Source organism: Castor canadensis, chromosome 6, assembly GCF_047511655.1.
Source record: "Castor canadensis chromosome 6, mCasCan1.hap1v2, whole genome shotgun sequence".
In the NCBI taxonomy this organism is placed as follows: Eukaryota; Metazoa; Chordata; class Mammalia; order Rodentia; family Castoridae; genus Castor; species Castor canadensis.
In genome coordinates, this window is record NC_133391.1 from 102,456,884 (window position 1) to 102,474,837 (window position 17,954).

Here is a 17,954-nt window from a genome sequence, read left to right on the forward strand (position 1 = left end):
AAAAAAGTAAAAAAAGAAAATCTTAGCCCCTAGGACTTATCAAGCAGAGTTAAAGAAAAATACAAAGTAAGGGGGTGTTGATTTTGTATCTTAACCTTGCCACACACTAGCACTGATCTAAGATAAAACTCTAGGCATTCTGGACCCATGGGGCTAGAGGCGGATGGTTGCTACCAAGCAGTGGCCACAATCTCTTCTGACCACATGGCATGCTGGCTTGCAGGCACTATGGAGTCAAGTAGGCCTAGGATGGCACAAGCTAATCATGTGACTTTGACTAGCTGGGTAAGGTCTCTAGCCTCAGCTTCTGTTTCCGTTAACAGGAATGATAAATTCCCTAACTCTAACTTTGAATAGCTACTTAAAATGATCTTTTATAAAGATAAAATGTGTACAAATTTTAGCAAGAACTAGGTTGAACTATGTAGAATTTTAATATTGTAATGTTTTTTACCCACAAAATATCCATTCATATTATTCAGTTTAAAACAACGTCAAGATTATAGAAGAGGTACAGTTAATATCACTTATATTATTATTCTTTTATTCTTGCTCTCCTTGGAATCCTTTTATACTGTATTAAATATCTCTTTGAACTTCATGTGTCCTGTGACCTTAGAATTAACTTTAAAGTTTTACATATCCAACTGATTTTTTAGGTAACCTGTCAGAATTCATAATGAGACCAATAAATAAGAAGATAATTAAAATTACAAGAATTTTTAAATGTAGTCTTCAAAATGACCCTGAATTTTAGTGACTTAATAATTACTGGTGACAACATTCATTGAGAATAAAATAAAATTGCTAATTTTTTATATAAACACTCTTAACCAGATACATCCTATTAAATAAGTCAAATAATAGTCATTCTTTTTACATAACATATATTTACTCTGAAAAATGAGAGAAATTTTCAACAATGTTCTATTATCAGTCATTTTTATATTATCAAATAGAAATAAAACATTTTTGGTCTTTGGACTACAATGATCCAATATATATTATGAATATAATTTACATATCATGGTGCCTGAAAATATAAAATATGGCCTTGCAACTAATTACATAGTTAAGCATAAATATGAGCCACACTTTTTATTTTTTCCTTTTCCTCTTAACTAGCTTCTTGCTGTGGAACTTCAGTCATGAAACAAACAGCCTGAAGTTCAATGATATTTTGAGAGCTGTCTCCAAGTGCATGAAACAAGCATACTCTATGAGAAGTACAAGCACCAGCACATCAAAATACTCCAAAAGATCAGTGTTAGCTTCCTTTTTCTTTTGAGAATGCATCTCCTACTTATTAAATAAGTAAGAGCAGGTATACGACTTTTTTTTGCTTTTAAAATACTTTGAAATCAGAGGAAAATATTGTTGATAGGTTAAGTTCATTTGTCTTGATGTAGCTGCTATGGCTTTCTTCAAATATTAGCCTCATTTGCCAAAAGGTACAATGTGCTGGCCATATACTGCTTAGTTATATTATCTCAGTTCAATTTATATGGCAGATGGCTTTGTAAACAGTGAAAAAATACATGTAAGTTACTGCTAAAATATTAGAAGATACTTACTTTTCACCAGGAGAGCCACAAGTAACATCAGTCAGCAGAGAAAAGGCAAAATCTTCAGTCACTTCAGTAAAGTGGCTGAATCCCCTTGTGTCCTTGCGTTTTGGGTTAATGAGAGCACAGAGAATTTCATAGAAAAGAGTTCGGCTCTCAATACCGAAAGCCTGACTTCTTCCTTCAACAGTTATCTGGAAAAAATCCAAGTATGAAAATATGTATTCAAAAATAAGCCTCTTAAATTGTATGTGAATATAGGCAGTATATGTGTTCTTTATTAATAGTTATTAACAAAATAAAGATGAGCCTATGAAGAATTTAAGATAAATTGGTATCAAAATTAAATTTAAAATATATTCCTTTGTACTTTAAAATGCATGATCATTTAAAAAGAAAGGGTATAGTCAATAAAATGATTTCTATTTGATCATTAGCTAAAGCTCCAAATGGTTGCATGGATCACTTAATTTTAACTACAATAATTAAAATTATGAATTACAGTTAATCCCACTTTTACATCTACCCCAAGAATTCTTATCCTTTTGACCAACAAATAGAGAAATAAATACCTCAAGCAAGATTATTCTTAATTATCTGTGCTTCAATGAACAGAAGCCATGATAAATAGCTAAAGCACCAAATGAGAAAATTCTCTTCACATGACCTCTGGGCACACTTGCCTTTTTCATTAACTATGATCCTTCTTATTTTAAAGGACTAAGTTCTTTGTTGTTTGAACAACAAAGAGTACTAAACCATTATATTCTAATAAATCTCTTAAGTCCCTGTTAATTCTGCAAACTCCAAAGTCAGAATTTTCTCTATGATCCCTACATTTTGCCCCTGCCAATATCATTATCATTCTCTTTGTAACTTACATTTACATTAATCAATAAACTTCTAATAACCTTGAAATTATTTATCTGCTTCTCTATTAGGAGGGCTCTGATGAAATGCTTCATGTTACTGTGGGTTTTTTTTTATAACTTTTTAACCTAGTACAGTCCCAAATTCACAGCAGAACTCATGATCCAAACTTATAAGAGTAGGTATCTCAAACATAGACAATAAACCACAGGGAAAATATAATAAGAGGAACAGAACAAGAATAAAAATTTAACAATGAAAAAAATTACAAATGAAGATAGAGAATAGTCCACTGAATACTGAAGCAAGCAAACCAAATAAGGCAAATGGAAAATAAGCTCAATAAAATCTTCAAAACTCAGAGAAAAGATAACAGACAAGTAGGGAAAACTCCTAAGATATAAACATGTAAAAGAGACAGAAGGAAAAAAATCCATTTTCTTAATATACTACAGAAATATTCTTGTCTAAAAATGCAGACTGCTTTATATCAGAGAAATAATGTGTGAGCATCACTAAGTTTAAAGCATTGTTTTAAGAGTGAAAGTTCATAATAGAAATCAGACAGAAAAAATAAATAACAAAGAAACAAAAACTCAGTCTGACACCAGACATTTCTGAAAATAAAATGCCAGAGCCAGCTGAACAACATATACAAGATTTTAAGAATTAAAGTTTATTTCCAAGAATTATAAAGCTACCCACACTTTTATTCATGCCCCAGAGGAACAGAAAAAAAGAAAAGTATGGCAAAAAAATAAAACAAAAAGGCTACAACACTTAGTTCGTATGAGCATTTACTAGCTCTCAGAATTTTATATTAACTTTTCTATATTTCACAAGAAGACTGTTAACATTTTTGTTTTGTTTACAGATAAGGAGACTGAGGCAGAAAGACGATAACTAACTTGTCAGATAGCACAGAGATGGAGCCCAGGAATATTCCAACACTGCTCCTGCAATGACTCCCAACATCCCTATTTCTTGTCAATAAGTAAATAAATAAATAAATAATACAGGGGCATGCCATGAAGGATCACACCTGTGATCCCATTATTGGAGAGGCAGAAGAAGAAGGACTGTGGTCCAAGGTCAGCCCAGGCAAAGTTTGCATGAATCTCTACCTGAAAAACAAACTAAAAACGGAAGGACTGGGAATGTGGCTCAAGTGGTAGAGTGCTTGCCTAGCAAGCACAAGGCCCTGAGTTCAATCCCCACTACTGCAAAAAAAAAAAAAATCATAACCCAAATTAACTCAACTAATTGACAGTCAATCAAAATTACTGTAAGCATGAAAAAGTTAATAAAATATGAAGTGAAGTCTAAAAATAAGTATGGTATAATATATATAATATTAAAAAGCATATAATAAAATGAAATAGTCTGGCTCTAAAAGGCTCTTTTATACAACAATGAAAGAATCCCCCAAATCATCCAAATTAGCTTATAGACAAGTAGAAGACCTGACTCAACCATGGAAATAAATGAAAAAAATTCTCAAGATAGAAAATAAAAATGGAGGAACCCTTTGGAAGTGGGGGATAGTCTATCAACTTTCATAGAACACATCGTTCCTGCCTGAGCTCTTTCAAGTGTTCCAGAACACAAACCTCAATAGCTAGGAAACTAAACTGGACCAAATTAAAAATTAGAATATCAAATCCAGCAGGGTTTTATGGAGTGACATTGTTAGTAAGACAACTGACAGCTTTAAAATGCTATCTCTCTAAAATTCAAACTTAACTGGCCACCTTTATTTTTATTTGCTGATTTTTATAACCTGTATTTGGTGATGTATACTTTCAGTGCTTATTTCATTATTCTTTTAGTCTTATTATACAACCATGTCTAAAACATGAAACTTGGACATCCAATCTTACATCACTTGACAATGGAGACAGATGCTGACAAAGGCACTGCGAGGCTATTTCATCATCATGTTACCTTGTAGCAATCTGTGCCACGTAGGTTTGAACTTTCTCATGGTATAGCCTCTATAAACTATCTAACTATGGCCTATTGCTGTCACCTACAAACCTGTACAGCATGCTGCTGTACTGAATATTGTAAACAACTATAACACATTGCTAAATATTTGTGTATCTAATTAAGTCTAACTATAGATAAGATACAGCAAAAATCCTAGGCAATAGCTACATTGTAATCATCTGTGACCACCATTGTATATACATTCCATTGTTAACCAAAATATTCTGTGGCTCATGACTGAATTTCAAGGGTACACCAGAACTTATTTATCCAACCTCTCCTAATAGCTATTATTTTTTCCAAATTTTTGTAATAATAAGTAATGCTGAAATAAACATTGTTGCCTCACATGTTTTTGTGCATGTTATCCCATCCATTTGTTGCTGTTCTTGAGTAAAACATCCATTAGGTGTTCACCATGAGCAAACCTTAAAGGTTGTGACCCATAATTCTAGAGCTACCCAAACTTTTATTCATATTCAAAGGAAATAGAAAGTTTCTTTTAGTAAAGCATATAAATAGTCAAAACAAACATACTGGCTATAATACTATTTGACAACTCTATTTAAATAAGTGTTGATTCTTTTTTTTCTTTTTTTAGCATGTTAATTGTACAAAAAGGCTTCATTTTGGTATTTACAATATTCACATAAAGTACTTTGGTAATATTCACCCCATTTATATTGCTCTTTCTTAACCTCCTTCTTTCTTCCCCCCCTCCTTTTTAAACAATTTTGGTAGATTTTATTACATTATTTCATGCATACATATAATGAACCCTCTCCTTTCCCTCTTCCCCCACACACTGGTTGTGTCCTGTCCCTAGTTTCTCTTTCACATCATCGTATATAGTAAAATTTAAGTCTACATTCCACATATTAGTCAAAACGTGATATTTATCTGTCTGAGTTTAGAAAATAAGTGTTGACTTGATTCTTGATCAATAGTATCTGACTCTCTTATATAACTTACTGAGAAAAAAAGTAGCAGAATTTCTATCTTCTCAAAAACATTTAAAATGAAGTTCTCTTTTCTATTCTAAAATGTTTGGTTACTCTGCAAGCTTCCTCTCTTCTTGGCCAAAATCAACATGCCATTTCTCCATGTCATTTTATCTTTAGGAAACTTAAGTACATTATTTCCTGGCATAGGCTCTTCTCTCTAGATGACTCTCTACATGAAATAGGAGTCATGTCTCTTTGCTTTTACAAGCTGTTTGACATAGCCTCCTCTCCTTATATTTATACTTTATAATTTTCTTTTCTACTCTTTGAGAATTATATTTTAAGAAATATTTTAGAAAGTAAAATGAGCATGAGAGTCTAAAACCCCATTGTAAACATTTTAAAATTTAAAGATAAGTATATGTAAGAAATACAGTATTAATAAATTCATATGTACTCTGAACTTTTTATATATGTATGTAAATATATTGATAAGAAAGTCTAAAATAAATTCCCATGTCTTTTTCTTTAGTAATAATTCTTTCTAGATACTTTTTTTATTTATAGTTGTAGACTCTTGTTTCTCTCTGTAATTCCATCTTCTGCAGAAGTGTAAGTAAATAAATAGGTTTGAAAGAAAACACGATTGGTCTAACTCCATGCCAAATTGGCCATTCCTTAATTTTCCTTTCCTCTGAAAGTTTTTAATGCCCAGGAGAGAGAACAAATAGAGAGCAATTGCTCTACACTAGATGATAATCTAGTGTAGGCCTTGTTATTGACTCAAAATCTGAGGATCAAATACCAAAGAGAACCTCTGGCTAGTTTCTGAAGAGACTGAAGGAATCCATGACTTCTAGAGTCTGCTGCCTTTCAGACTTTGGGCTGTCTTTCCTGCTGCACAAGCTAACTTGCCATTTCCCAAGTTTATGATGGAGGATGCGAAACAGCTATCACCTACATTCAAGCAAAAGTATAGTGAACCCACTCTTGGGTTCAGAAATTAAACCTCATCATAGTTTCATAGCAACTGATATAACAGAATGTAGTGCTTGTTTTGGTTTGGTATTTTAGTTTATAAAATATAAGAATTTGCAAGGATTTCTTACCTTTTCTATTAAATACATCACAGCACTGAGTTGTTCATCTGTGTTTTCTGTGGCCACTTTTATGCTGATATTATGAAGCACTCTGTTGAGAATGTCTTCATCCAGGGGCTGGTATAGCTGATCTGCAAGGCCCCAAATGGCCTGAGAGTCTGCATCAGAAACAAGAGTGATGTTGGCAGTCCCATATACACTATCAATTCTGGCACCACCTTTTGGGTCAAAAAGCACAATCTGAAAGCGTTTAGGAAACGGACTTAAAGATCCTGTTTCTGGTGATAGGGTGACATCCAACATGGCATTTCTCTGACCAGGTTCAAAGACCAATGTTCCTTCAGTTTTCACAAAATCCTTCCCAGATATAGCTGGAGATATGAGAGTACGACCAACTGTTTCAGCACTCCTCAATTCCTAGAAATTAAATAATAACACTTAAGTGGGACTGTGGTACCTACCCTAAACAAATTATTACCTCTTAAACATTTTTCTGTTTCAGTTAAATTAACTAAACCAATGGGCAATAACAACAGTGCCATCAAAACATAAAATTTTACACATTTTCAAAGAGATAAAAGCATATCATACAGTGGTGAGGTTAAGAAAAATAAGATGCCTTAGAACAAATGAACCAAGGAAGAGAAATAGTAAAGAAATGTCACTATTGCTTTACCAAATCTCTCCACTTATGAACACATTAAAATACATCTTTACATTACACATGCTGCAAAGCATAAATATGGAGGAAAAGGGGGAGCATTTACATTTTCATTTTCACACAGAAATTGTAGGGGGGAGTAGAGAGGAGGCAGAAGGGAGGTAGAAGGAAGGAGAAGAAATGGTTATTAGAAAGACTTGGAAAGAGAAGCATGAACACTCAGTCAAGGAAGAATGAAAATGCCCCCAAATGTGGCAGGGGAAGAAATGCCCCTAAGGGATGGGCATTTATTTGCTACCGAACCAACAACTATTAAACTGTTAGTATGATGTCCTAAGTGGCACATCGCAGATGCAGACTAGAACAGTAGAATACCTGCACTCACAACCTACCATTTTAGCAGAGAATGGAGATAGTATAGGGCTGGGGAATTAATCATATTTTTTACATGGAGTTCTATGAAGGAAAATAATACAAAGTAAGGAAATGAAGGGTGATGGAAGGTGCTGGTTGTGGAAGCTCTAACATGATGATTGAATAGAGACCTTGGTGAAGTAAAGGTATGGACTACATGAGGATCTCAGGAGAAAGCTTCCAGATCTCAGGAGAAATATTCCAGGCAGGGAGAAGAGAAATTATAAAGACCCTGAAGTGAGAATCATCTTAGTATGTTAGAAGAAGAACCAGAGGCTAGTGTGACAGGAAGGAGTAGGAGAATACTGGAAGCCAACATGAGACAGGTGGAAGGGGTCAAACTATGTGGGCTCATCACTTGAAATATGGCAGGAAGACACAGGAGGATTCAAGCAGAGGGTGACCCATTTCATTCAACATTTCTATGTGTGTTATGATTCGTGTGTGTTATGCTATATCTAGGATGAGCATTGAAACAGGAAAAAGAGACAGAAGTTTTTGCAATAGTTCATATAAGAAATAGTGGTAGCTTGTTTTAGGGTCACAGGGGTAGAAAATAGAAGTATTCAGACTGGGAATGTATTTTGAATACAGAATCAATAGGACTTTCTAATGAATTCAATGTTCGATGAGAAGTAGTTGAAGGTAACATCTATCTGTTGGCCAGAATGGATGAGTGACTGAGTGGCTGGGTAACTGATGGAAACCAGGGAAAATACTGAGGAAGAATATTAAAGGAGAAATCAAGAGTTATTTATTATACTTATTAAGTCTGAGATGCTTCCCAGATATTCAAGTGAAGACATCAAGTATGAGTAATCAGATATGAGTTTGAATAAGGGGAGGCTACTGATGAAAATATTTTGAGTTCACAGTTTATAGGTCATATTTAAAGAAACAGGCCTGGGGCTGGCTCAAGTGGTAGAGTGTCTTTCTAGCAAGCATGAGGCCCTGAGTTCAAGCCAAAGTACTGCCAAATTAGAAAATAAAAAGAAGGAGGGAAGGAAAGAAGAAGGCAGGAATGAAGGAAAGAGGGAGGGAGAGAAGGAGGGAGGGAGAGGGGAAGGAGGGAAGGAAGGAAAGAAGGAAGGAAGGAAGGAAGGAAGGAAGGAAGAGAGGGAGGGAGGGAGGAAGGAAGGGAAAAGAAAAATCTAGAAAGTGAATCTTGGTGGACCACAACATGTGTTGGCCAGGAAGGAGCAAACACTGACATAAGAGTTAAAAGGAGGAAAGCACAGTGTTCCAAAAGCCCAAAGGAGAAAAGCATGCTTCATGAAGGAGGAAGTAATTGATTGTGCTAAAAAAAAAAGTCAAGGAAGATAAGGCTTTTAAAAAGCTTCTGTAGAGCAATGGTGGAACAAAAAAGCCTTACTGAAGGAAACTCAAAAGTTTTGTTGGCTTTTGAACAGATCCATTAATGTATCCATTGGAATACTCTATTACTGTAAAACAATGAAAGAACTAGAACCTACCAGGATAGCATTTCACAAACATCTTACTGAATAAAATAAGCACATCTCAGAAGAATAAAATTGAATAATTTCATTTGTATAACTCCCTAAACAGATAAGCCCAATAGCATATGGTGGGTGGTAAAACTATAAATAAAAGCTAGGGAATAATTAAACTTGAAATTCAGAATAAAGGTTATCTGAAAGATAGGAACAGTCAAAGAAAGCAAGATGGTAGTAGAGGTTCTCAGCAACCTGTTTTAAATTCCTGGTAAAGTTGGATTTCTCAAACTAGGCAGTGGTGACTTGATTTACCATAAACTGCATACATAAATTTGGTACACTGTTTTCTGGTAAGATTTCTTTCCTAATTCAAATATTTGAAGGAAACAAAAACAACAAAAATGTTCTTGTATTTATAAAATATGCACAACACAAACAAGAAGCACTTGCAATTTAAGAGAGACAATGAAAATCAACATAGAAATTGTCTGAATAAAATGGGAAATGTCAAAATGCAAAGGAAAAGCATGGTCTATCTTGAACTTGGGTGCTCTGGGCTAGTACACACATGCATAAATCAAAATGTCTGAAATCAGTCTCCAAATTTGTCTGTACCTATGACATAACTATAGTGAGTGATGTTTTCATTATTTCAAGTAGTAAGGATCAGAAATTCCTTCTTTACTTTATAGCACACATATTTAGATAGAAGAGAATGTATGCTAAGAGTATAGTATTTATGTATATGGGAAGCCTGGACTAACAAAGACATGTGTGCTATAGTGACTGTTTTAACCACATTAATCTATCTAAAGCAAAATGAAAATCTTATCATCATAACAGAATAGTATTTGCTCCTGATTATTTTCTCATTCTCATCAGTTCTTGAAAAATGGAGTCATATGTCTTTGTCTTCCTGTAATATGCTCAGCATTCAGAAAGTAATGATGCCAGAGAGGTAAAACTATTTTTTCTGGTTTTTTTCTCCTGATTTTTTTATTTAAACTTTTTTATATTGAGGCAATTGCAGGTTTATGTGCAATTATAAGAAATAATAAAGATTTACTATACCCTCAATTTAATATCCCTTATTTGTAACAAAGTACAGATGCATAATATAATAACATACTCAAGATACTGACATGATACAGTTAAAAAAACAGAGCATTTCTCAGTCATTGAGCTAAGAGCAAGTGTAATATCTGTTCTTGTCACATACCCCCACCCACCCCTACTGTCCTCATCAACCATTAAATTCTTCTCCATTTCTATGATTTTGTAATTTTAGGAATATTATATAAATGGAATCATTCAGTATATAATCTTTTTGGACTTGTTTTTGTTTACTTAGCATGATCATGTGGAGGTTATCTGGTTGTTATCTATACCAATAGTTTATTCCTTATTGTTAGTTAGTAGTAGTCCCTGTTATGGACAGTTGTTTAATCATTCACCCACTGAAGGACATCTGGATTATTTCTAGTTTCATGCTATTGTGACTAAGCTGCTTTAAAGACTCATGTACAGTGACAAACTATTTCTCAAAGTTGCTGTACTATTTTACATTCTCATCAGCAATGCATACGTTATTCAATCTCTTTGAATCCTTGCCAGCATTTAGTAATATCATTGATTTTAGCCATCCTGACAGGTGTACCAATGATATCTTACTGTGGTTGTAACTGGCATGTTCAACATCTTCTTATGAGATTATGAGTAGTCTGTTCATCCTCTCTGGTGAAATTCCTCTACATATTTTTGTCCATTTTTGTTTACTGTGTTCTTTCTTCCTTCCTCATGTTCCAAGATCCCTCTTTTTTTTATTATTCTTTTTTACTTAGAGAGGTTTGTTATGACATTTTTTCAGGTAGGTCATTATGTAATAAGTTATTAGTTGGTCTTTCCTGTAAGAATGGCTTCACCTTCATTTCTGAAGGACATTTTCCCTGTATATAGAACTCAGGACTTAGATTATTTCAGCACTTGAAAAATGTTGTGCCACCTCCAGCTGGGCCACAACTGTGCTCTCAGTTTTTTCAATATTTTTCTTTGTGTTTAAGTTTCAGAAGTTTGACTATTATTTATCTTAGTAAGGATTTCTTTGGCTTTATCTTGCTTGTAGTTCTCTTGGTTCCTTGAATTTAAAGGTCAAAATCTTTTTGCCAAATTCGGTAATGTTCAGCCATTATTCATTCTTTCAAAGTACTTTTTCATTTCTGACATTTTCTTCTTTCTTTCAGGACTTCAATGACACAATGTTAGATCTTTAGCTATGCTTCCATAGGTCTGTAAGTCTGTGTTCATTTTTTCAGCCTATTTTTTACTGTTGCTTAGATTGGATAATTTCTATGGTCCTACCTACAAGATTACAGAGTCTTTTGCCCCCTTCGTTCTTCTGCTGAGACTATCTATTGTACTTTTCAACTTTATTGTATTTTTCAGCCTTAAAATTTCCATTTGCTCTTTTTATGTCTTCTAAGACTCCTATTTCTGTACAGGGACTTTTTCTTTTGTTTCAATGTGTTTCTCATTTGTTTCAAAAATGCTCACCCAAGCATTTTTATAATGACTGTATTAAAATTATTGCTGTCATCCTGTTACTGGCCTCTATTTTTTTTCATCATTGGGATTTAAACTCAGGGCCTTTAGTTTTCTAGGAAGGGGGCTCTACCACTTGAGCGAAGCTCTTAGCATTTTTTGCATTGGTTATTTTTCAGATAGGGTCTCACATTTTTGCCTATGGCTGACCTCAGATCTCCATCCTCCTACATATACCTCCTGTATAATAGGATAACAGTATGCACCACTATGCCTGGCTTATTTGTTGAGACGGGGTCTTGCTAACTTTTGCACAGGCTGGACTTGAACCATAATCTTTCTTATCTCTGCCTCCTCAGTAGCTAGGATTATAGGCATGAGCCACTGTGCCCAGCCTTATTGGTATATGTTGATTGTACTTTTTCGTTCTATTTTAGATCTTCCCTGCTCTTCATATGATTAATGGTTATTAATTAAAAGCTCAACATTTTGCATGTTATCATATGAGACTATGAATATTATTTAAACCATCTATTAGCTAGCTTCTTTTGACTCTGCTCTGGTAGAAGAAGGGAAGGTACTACCTTATTACCAACATGTGGAGGGAAAAGTCCAGTTTTCCCAACTGGTTTATGTTTATACTAGAGGGAGAGGGAAATGAGAGATTGTTTGTATTGTTAGCTGAGGTTGCAGTCTGCCTCCAAACTAGCCTCCACTCATACATACTTTCATGGCTAAGAAGGGTTATGAGCACATAACTATGGCCTCCCATTTTTACCCTCAGATAGTGGGGAAAGCCCTGACTCTCCATTAAGGTCCTCTGGCACTCTGCCAGCAGAGAGACTGAGGCTTCTGGCAAAGCTATAAATACAGACTCCACATTCAGTTTTTGCTACTGTGGATAGGTGAGGCCAGGGCTTTCTAGGGTGTTTGGTTGGGGTACAAACCATTTTTACTTAAAAGTTTTCTACCTTTCCTTCTTTTTTTATGGTTATTGAGCAGACTTGTGGGGGGAGGTGCTTTTTCTTAATCCTCTCTCATTAGTGATTCTTTATGCCAATTTCTGCAGCTCAAATCTGAAATATGAGGCAAAAAGAAAATGCTGGGAATTCATTACTGTATTACTCCTGTGTTGCCCATATTCCTAGGCAGTCTGCTTTCTCCTCTCCAGTTTTCAGTTTTGTGGTGCTGTTTTGCATGTAATGTCCTGGGTCTTTAGTTATACTCAGTAGGGAAAGGCACATCCATGATATTGATATCTCCCCAGAAACAGAAGTCCTCTATTTATAGTACAATTCCTGATTCCATTCTTCATTTCCATTGAGTTTTCAAAAGGGCAATGATATTACAGCACTGCCTTGAATATTTTTTAATAAGTCTATAATTGCAGGGTAGTATGTTTATTACTTAGAATATTAGGGTGTGGTTTCCAGGACAGCTCACTATCAACAGTTCTAGACCTAGCCTCCCATTTGTGACCACAACACACCGGCCATGCATGTGTTGAGTTTTATGTACAGAATGGTCTACTTGTTTGGACAAACCAGTAGTGATACAGTTAAGCATGTACTACACAGAACTTTTTATGGTATATCTTTTTTTGTTTGTTTGCTTGCTTTGAGTGGCACTAGGGTTTGAACTCAAGGCCTCACACTACCTAGGGAGGCACTCTACTTGAACCACTCTGCCAGTCCTACATGGAACTTTTCATAAAATTTTGTAACCTTGAGGCCTAGAGTCACCAGGATTGGAATATTAAAACACAGTAAATGAAAGCACTGTTGAGATGGTAATTGTCAAATTGTAGGTTTCCTGCAGCTATAAAAGTCAAAGGAAGATTGAGCTGTTAAAGTGGGCTAGCTATAAGCCTCACTGTCACACATCAAGCACAGCAGATGACACATTTTTGTTTTATTATATTAGAGTTTTGCTGCTGTAATAGCATAAAACTTACAGCTGAAAGATATATGGTGTTGTTTGTGCCAAGAATCTGGTTACTCAGTGTTGTGCAGCACTGCTTCTGTGAGCTTCCAGACACCCACCTGCTCCATGTCTTTCACCTGACATCGCTTAATAGGATGGAGATGAAAACATGGCCCTGGGGCCTCATAAACATGTAGATTGGAAGGAACCTAAAGAGCTGTTAGTATCTGAGGTTCTGAGGAAGGAAACTTCACCTAGTTCAGACATAACCCATAAGAAGACCCTTATTTTGTTTCCGTTAGAGGACTCTTATTTTTTGCTGTAGGTCTTATATTAGTTACATCGTGAAGAAATTTTAACCCTCCAGAGATTTAGCAGAATAGATTTATGTAAGATACTTTGCGTTGTATAGTCAGTTCTGTCAAAACAAAGGAAATCAGAAATGTTTATTATTTTAAAACATAATCTGTTGCTGATGAGAGGAAAAATATGACCTGTTACAAGGATAAAGTTTATTACAACCAATAAAGTGAGTTATGATGAAATCCTCAGAAAATAATGCATCGATTATTCTGTTTCATTATACTTGCTATGGTGAAAGGAGAAAACCTTAATGTGTATGATTGTATGTTCCATGCTTACCTGGGTACAAAAGTTAACAGACATCATGGCTCCTGTGGTGGAATCTCTGGCCACCTGCAAACTGATCAAAGTGGCCTTCTTATGAACCACTGCAAGCCGAGAACCCACAGAAAAATACATGAGGCTTCGGGGCCCATCATTCTGTAAAACTTTAACCTGAGCAAATCTGGCACTGTTATTTATTGCTGCTCCAGCAGTTACTTCATAGAGCTCCACAAAAAAATGCACTTCAACTTGAGGTATCTGCCATTGCAAGAAAGATATATAACCATTACTAATATGAAGTGGAATAACTCATACACATCATAATAGAAATGAATACAGACGTAGGGATATATTTTGTATAGTTACAGAATTAAATTTTATGCTAGATTACCATGAATATTTTGCATTTTCTCTAAACATACATTTACTTTATGTGAGCTTCTTACTGGAAGTTCAATACCCAGAGACAACCTAAGTATATTCAACAAGCAAATGGATAAATAAAATGTACTCATACAACAGAATAGCATAAAGTAGTTAAAAACAGTGAAAAGAATGTATTTGTTCAATACTTTCCAACATAAGTGATCTCAAAACATGGTAGTGAGTGAAAATATCAAATTTCATAAAGATGTATATGGCATAATAGCCTAAGTATAAATTAAAAATGATATAACATTTACTATGTATTGTAGATATTTATGAATATTTATGTAAGAGTTAAAAAACAAAACAAAACAAAATGCCACACATGACCACAGCGGCCTCAGGGGAGGGGTCAGGTGGAAGCCAGGGCAGGGTGTGGACTTGAATGACACTGGGGCTAGGGAAGAAAAAAAGGTTTTAACTTTGTAAGATTTTACTTTTGTATCTTTTATTTTTAAAGACTTTTAAATAAGTATGACCACATATTGGTAACAGTCAAGTCTGTAATTTCTTACAGTTTCCAAATTTCACAAGATTCAAAATCAAATCAGTCTAAATTCACTGTAGTGAGTTATGGTTTGCTTATGTTCCACCTTCATCCTTTCTCAACAGGCTCAAATAATTTATTTTCTAGAGCCCAGATTCAATGTTACAACACATTGCCAATCACCTGTTTTTGCGAATGATTCACTCTTACACAATAAAACCTAAAAATCTTAGTAGTATTGTTAGCTTTCCAGCATAACACAAGGAAGCTAAACTGATGTGTTTTCAACTGCATGTGTCATGGTATGATAGGAGGCATCATTTTTATCTAACAGCAAGAGCCTTATTCATCATCTGTTTTGTGATCATTTGAATGATAATCAAAAAACCTTTCAGTATTATCCAAAAATAAGTTGCATCTTAGTCATACAATAAACACTCAATCTCATTGTGCTGTTTGAAGAAATGTCTTTAGCTTTCCTATGGCACACATCATTCTTCACTTTTGCTGATCCACTGTCAGTAAATATTGAAATAAGGAAATAACTGTACTCTCCCCATTTTTGAGAAACTATATTTGGCAAATCCAATACACTAAAGCACTAGGAAAGTATGGGTAACTATATTCAAGAGCTATTACTCCCTACTGTCCAAGTGAGCCTGAATTCATAATAGTTTCTTTTAACTGAAATTGTCAACATGTTACATTCCAATAAAGACTCATCTTTATTTTCCACTAAAATATTCCTTTTCATTGTGATGATGATGAAGACATTACTTTCAACCACTTACAGTCAAAAGAATATATTACAATCTAAGTAGTAAAGAACCATCTAAAATTGAATAGTGTATAGATGGGTGCCTACACATGACTAGACCAGAGATAAAAGGAGTCTTCCAGTCAGACAAAGAAATACTCTACTCAAATGATATTCCTGAAGTCTACTGGTAAACCAAGATTCACAGGTCATATCTGAACCTTTCTAGACTCCTATACATAATTGGAGGCCTCCCAAGTGACCATATGTAATTGCCTCTCCTACTTAGGTCAGATCCACTCCAGGGTGATCTTTTGCTAATGTAAAGTGATTTTTCCTGGGCTTGAAATTGCTCAGAAGAAGAACAGTAACAATGAAATAATATCTTACCTAAACATTTTTTAAACATTTGCACAAATGTCTAAATTCTGCTTAGTTTAAATGGATTTCATGGGCAAGGAGAAGGTCTCCTAAGTTAATTGTTACCTTATACATTTTGCTAATATAGAACCATTAGATAATGAACAGGGATAAAGCACATGAACAGAAATTCAACAGGTAGGTTCTAATCTTGTCACAGTAATTGACTGGGCAAGTTACTTAAATTCTTTACAATGTGAAAAGGAAATAACTGAATAACTGTGCACATGATAATTAGAGATATGATAAAGAGTAAAAAACACCTTAAATTTAAGGGTAAGAAGACTGGATTGAGGTGAGGAGAAATCATCATTAATTAGTGATATAATTCTGCAGATGAGTTTGCAAAGTTTGCAATACCTGTAAACCCTACCACTATTGTTTTGTAGGTGTTAAACAATCCACTGGATTCCCTCAGGCTCTAATCCCATCTATTCTGAATAACAGCAATATCAATCATCTCTTATGTAGGGTCAGTTCCTTGCCAAGAACTGTGCTAATAACTACTCATTCATTATCTCATATAATCTACCTAATAACCCTTTTATTAACCCCTTTAAACTTGGGAGGCCAAGGAAAGCTAAACAACTTGTTCAACATCATACAGCTAATTAGAGGAAGAGCTAAGATGTAAACCAAAGTCTTCTGTCATCACAGCCCATATGCTTAACCACCATATGGATTCCCAGAATAAGTTCTGTATAAGTGAAGTTCTTCCTTTAACAAAAAATGAAGATGAGTCTTATGTCAAAAGCTTAGGAATAACTGCCTTGCTTCACTAGAACACCCAAGTTGTCTCTCAAAGCCAACTACAGAAGAATATGGATGCAGAACTTGCCTTGTTTATGTTGCTAGGTATTAGTTTATAAGATACATGAGAACCTCGAATTCAATAAGTTATAGGTCCACTTCAAATCATAAAATGTGATGTATAAAAGTGCATATCAGATACCGGAAGCTCAAAAAACTAAATTACCAAAAAAATCAATGACCCAGTGAAGCAATGTGCAAAACAACTGAACAGAGGTTTTTCAAAGGAAGAAGTGCAAATGGCTAAAAAACACATGAAGAAATGCTCACCATCCCTGACCATAAGGAAATGCAAATTAAAACCACACTGATTCCACCTCACTCCTGTTAGAATGGCTACCATCAAGAACATAAACAACAACGAATACTGGCGAAGATGTGGAGAAAAAGGAACCCTCATACACTGCTGGTAGAAATGTAACTTAGTACAACCACTATGGAAAACAGTCTGGAGGCTCCTCAAAAACTAAAAATAGGGCCAGTAGCTGGTGGCTCATGCCTATAATCCTAGATACTCAGGAGGCAGAGATCAGGAGGATTGCAGTTTGAAGCCAGCCTGGGCAAATAGTTTGTGAGACCCTCTCTTAAAAAAACCCTTTACAAAAAAAGGGCTGGTGGAGTGGCTCAAGGTAAGACTGTGAGTTCAGATCCAAGTACTGAAAAAAAAAAAACCACTAAAACTAGAACTGCCATATGATACAGCAATTCCGCTCCTAGGGATGTACCTGAAGGAATGCAAGTCAGGTTACAATAAAGGAACCTGCACACTCATGTTTATTGTTTATTGCAGCATTATTCACAACAGCTAGGCTATGGAAACAGCCAAGATGCCTCACTACTGATGAATGGATTAAGAAACTGTGGTATTTATATAGAGTGGAATTTTACTCAGCCACAAGGAAGAATGAAATTTTGTTGTTTGCCAGTAAATGGATGGGACTAGAGAACATCAGTAAGTAAATTTAGCCA

At 34.9% G+C, this 17,954-nt stretch overlaps 1 protein-coding gene across 4 annotated transcripts in view; it reads right to left on the reverse strand.

Annotated features, from left to right (window-relative positions):
* Adgrv1 (adhesion G protein-coupled receptor V1) overlaps positions 1 to 17,954 on the reverse strand; it is a 609,243-nt gene that overhangs the window by 350,948 nt on the left and 240,341 nt on the right. For all 4 annotated transcript variants that reach the window (XM_074077095.1, XM_074077094.1, XM_074077093.1 and 1 more), the window contains 3 exons: positions 14,101 to 14,343; positions 6,478 to 6,885; positions 1,575 to 1,759 (listed from right to left, as the gene is read on the reverse strand). In XM_074077095.1, the coding sequence (XP_073933196.1) occupies positions 1,575 to 1,759; positions 6,478 to 6,885; positions 14,101 to 14,343 (836 nt within the window). The remainder of the gene's footprint in view (positions 1 to 1,574; positions 1,760 to 6,477; positions 6,886 to 14,100; positions 14,344 to 17,954) is intronic.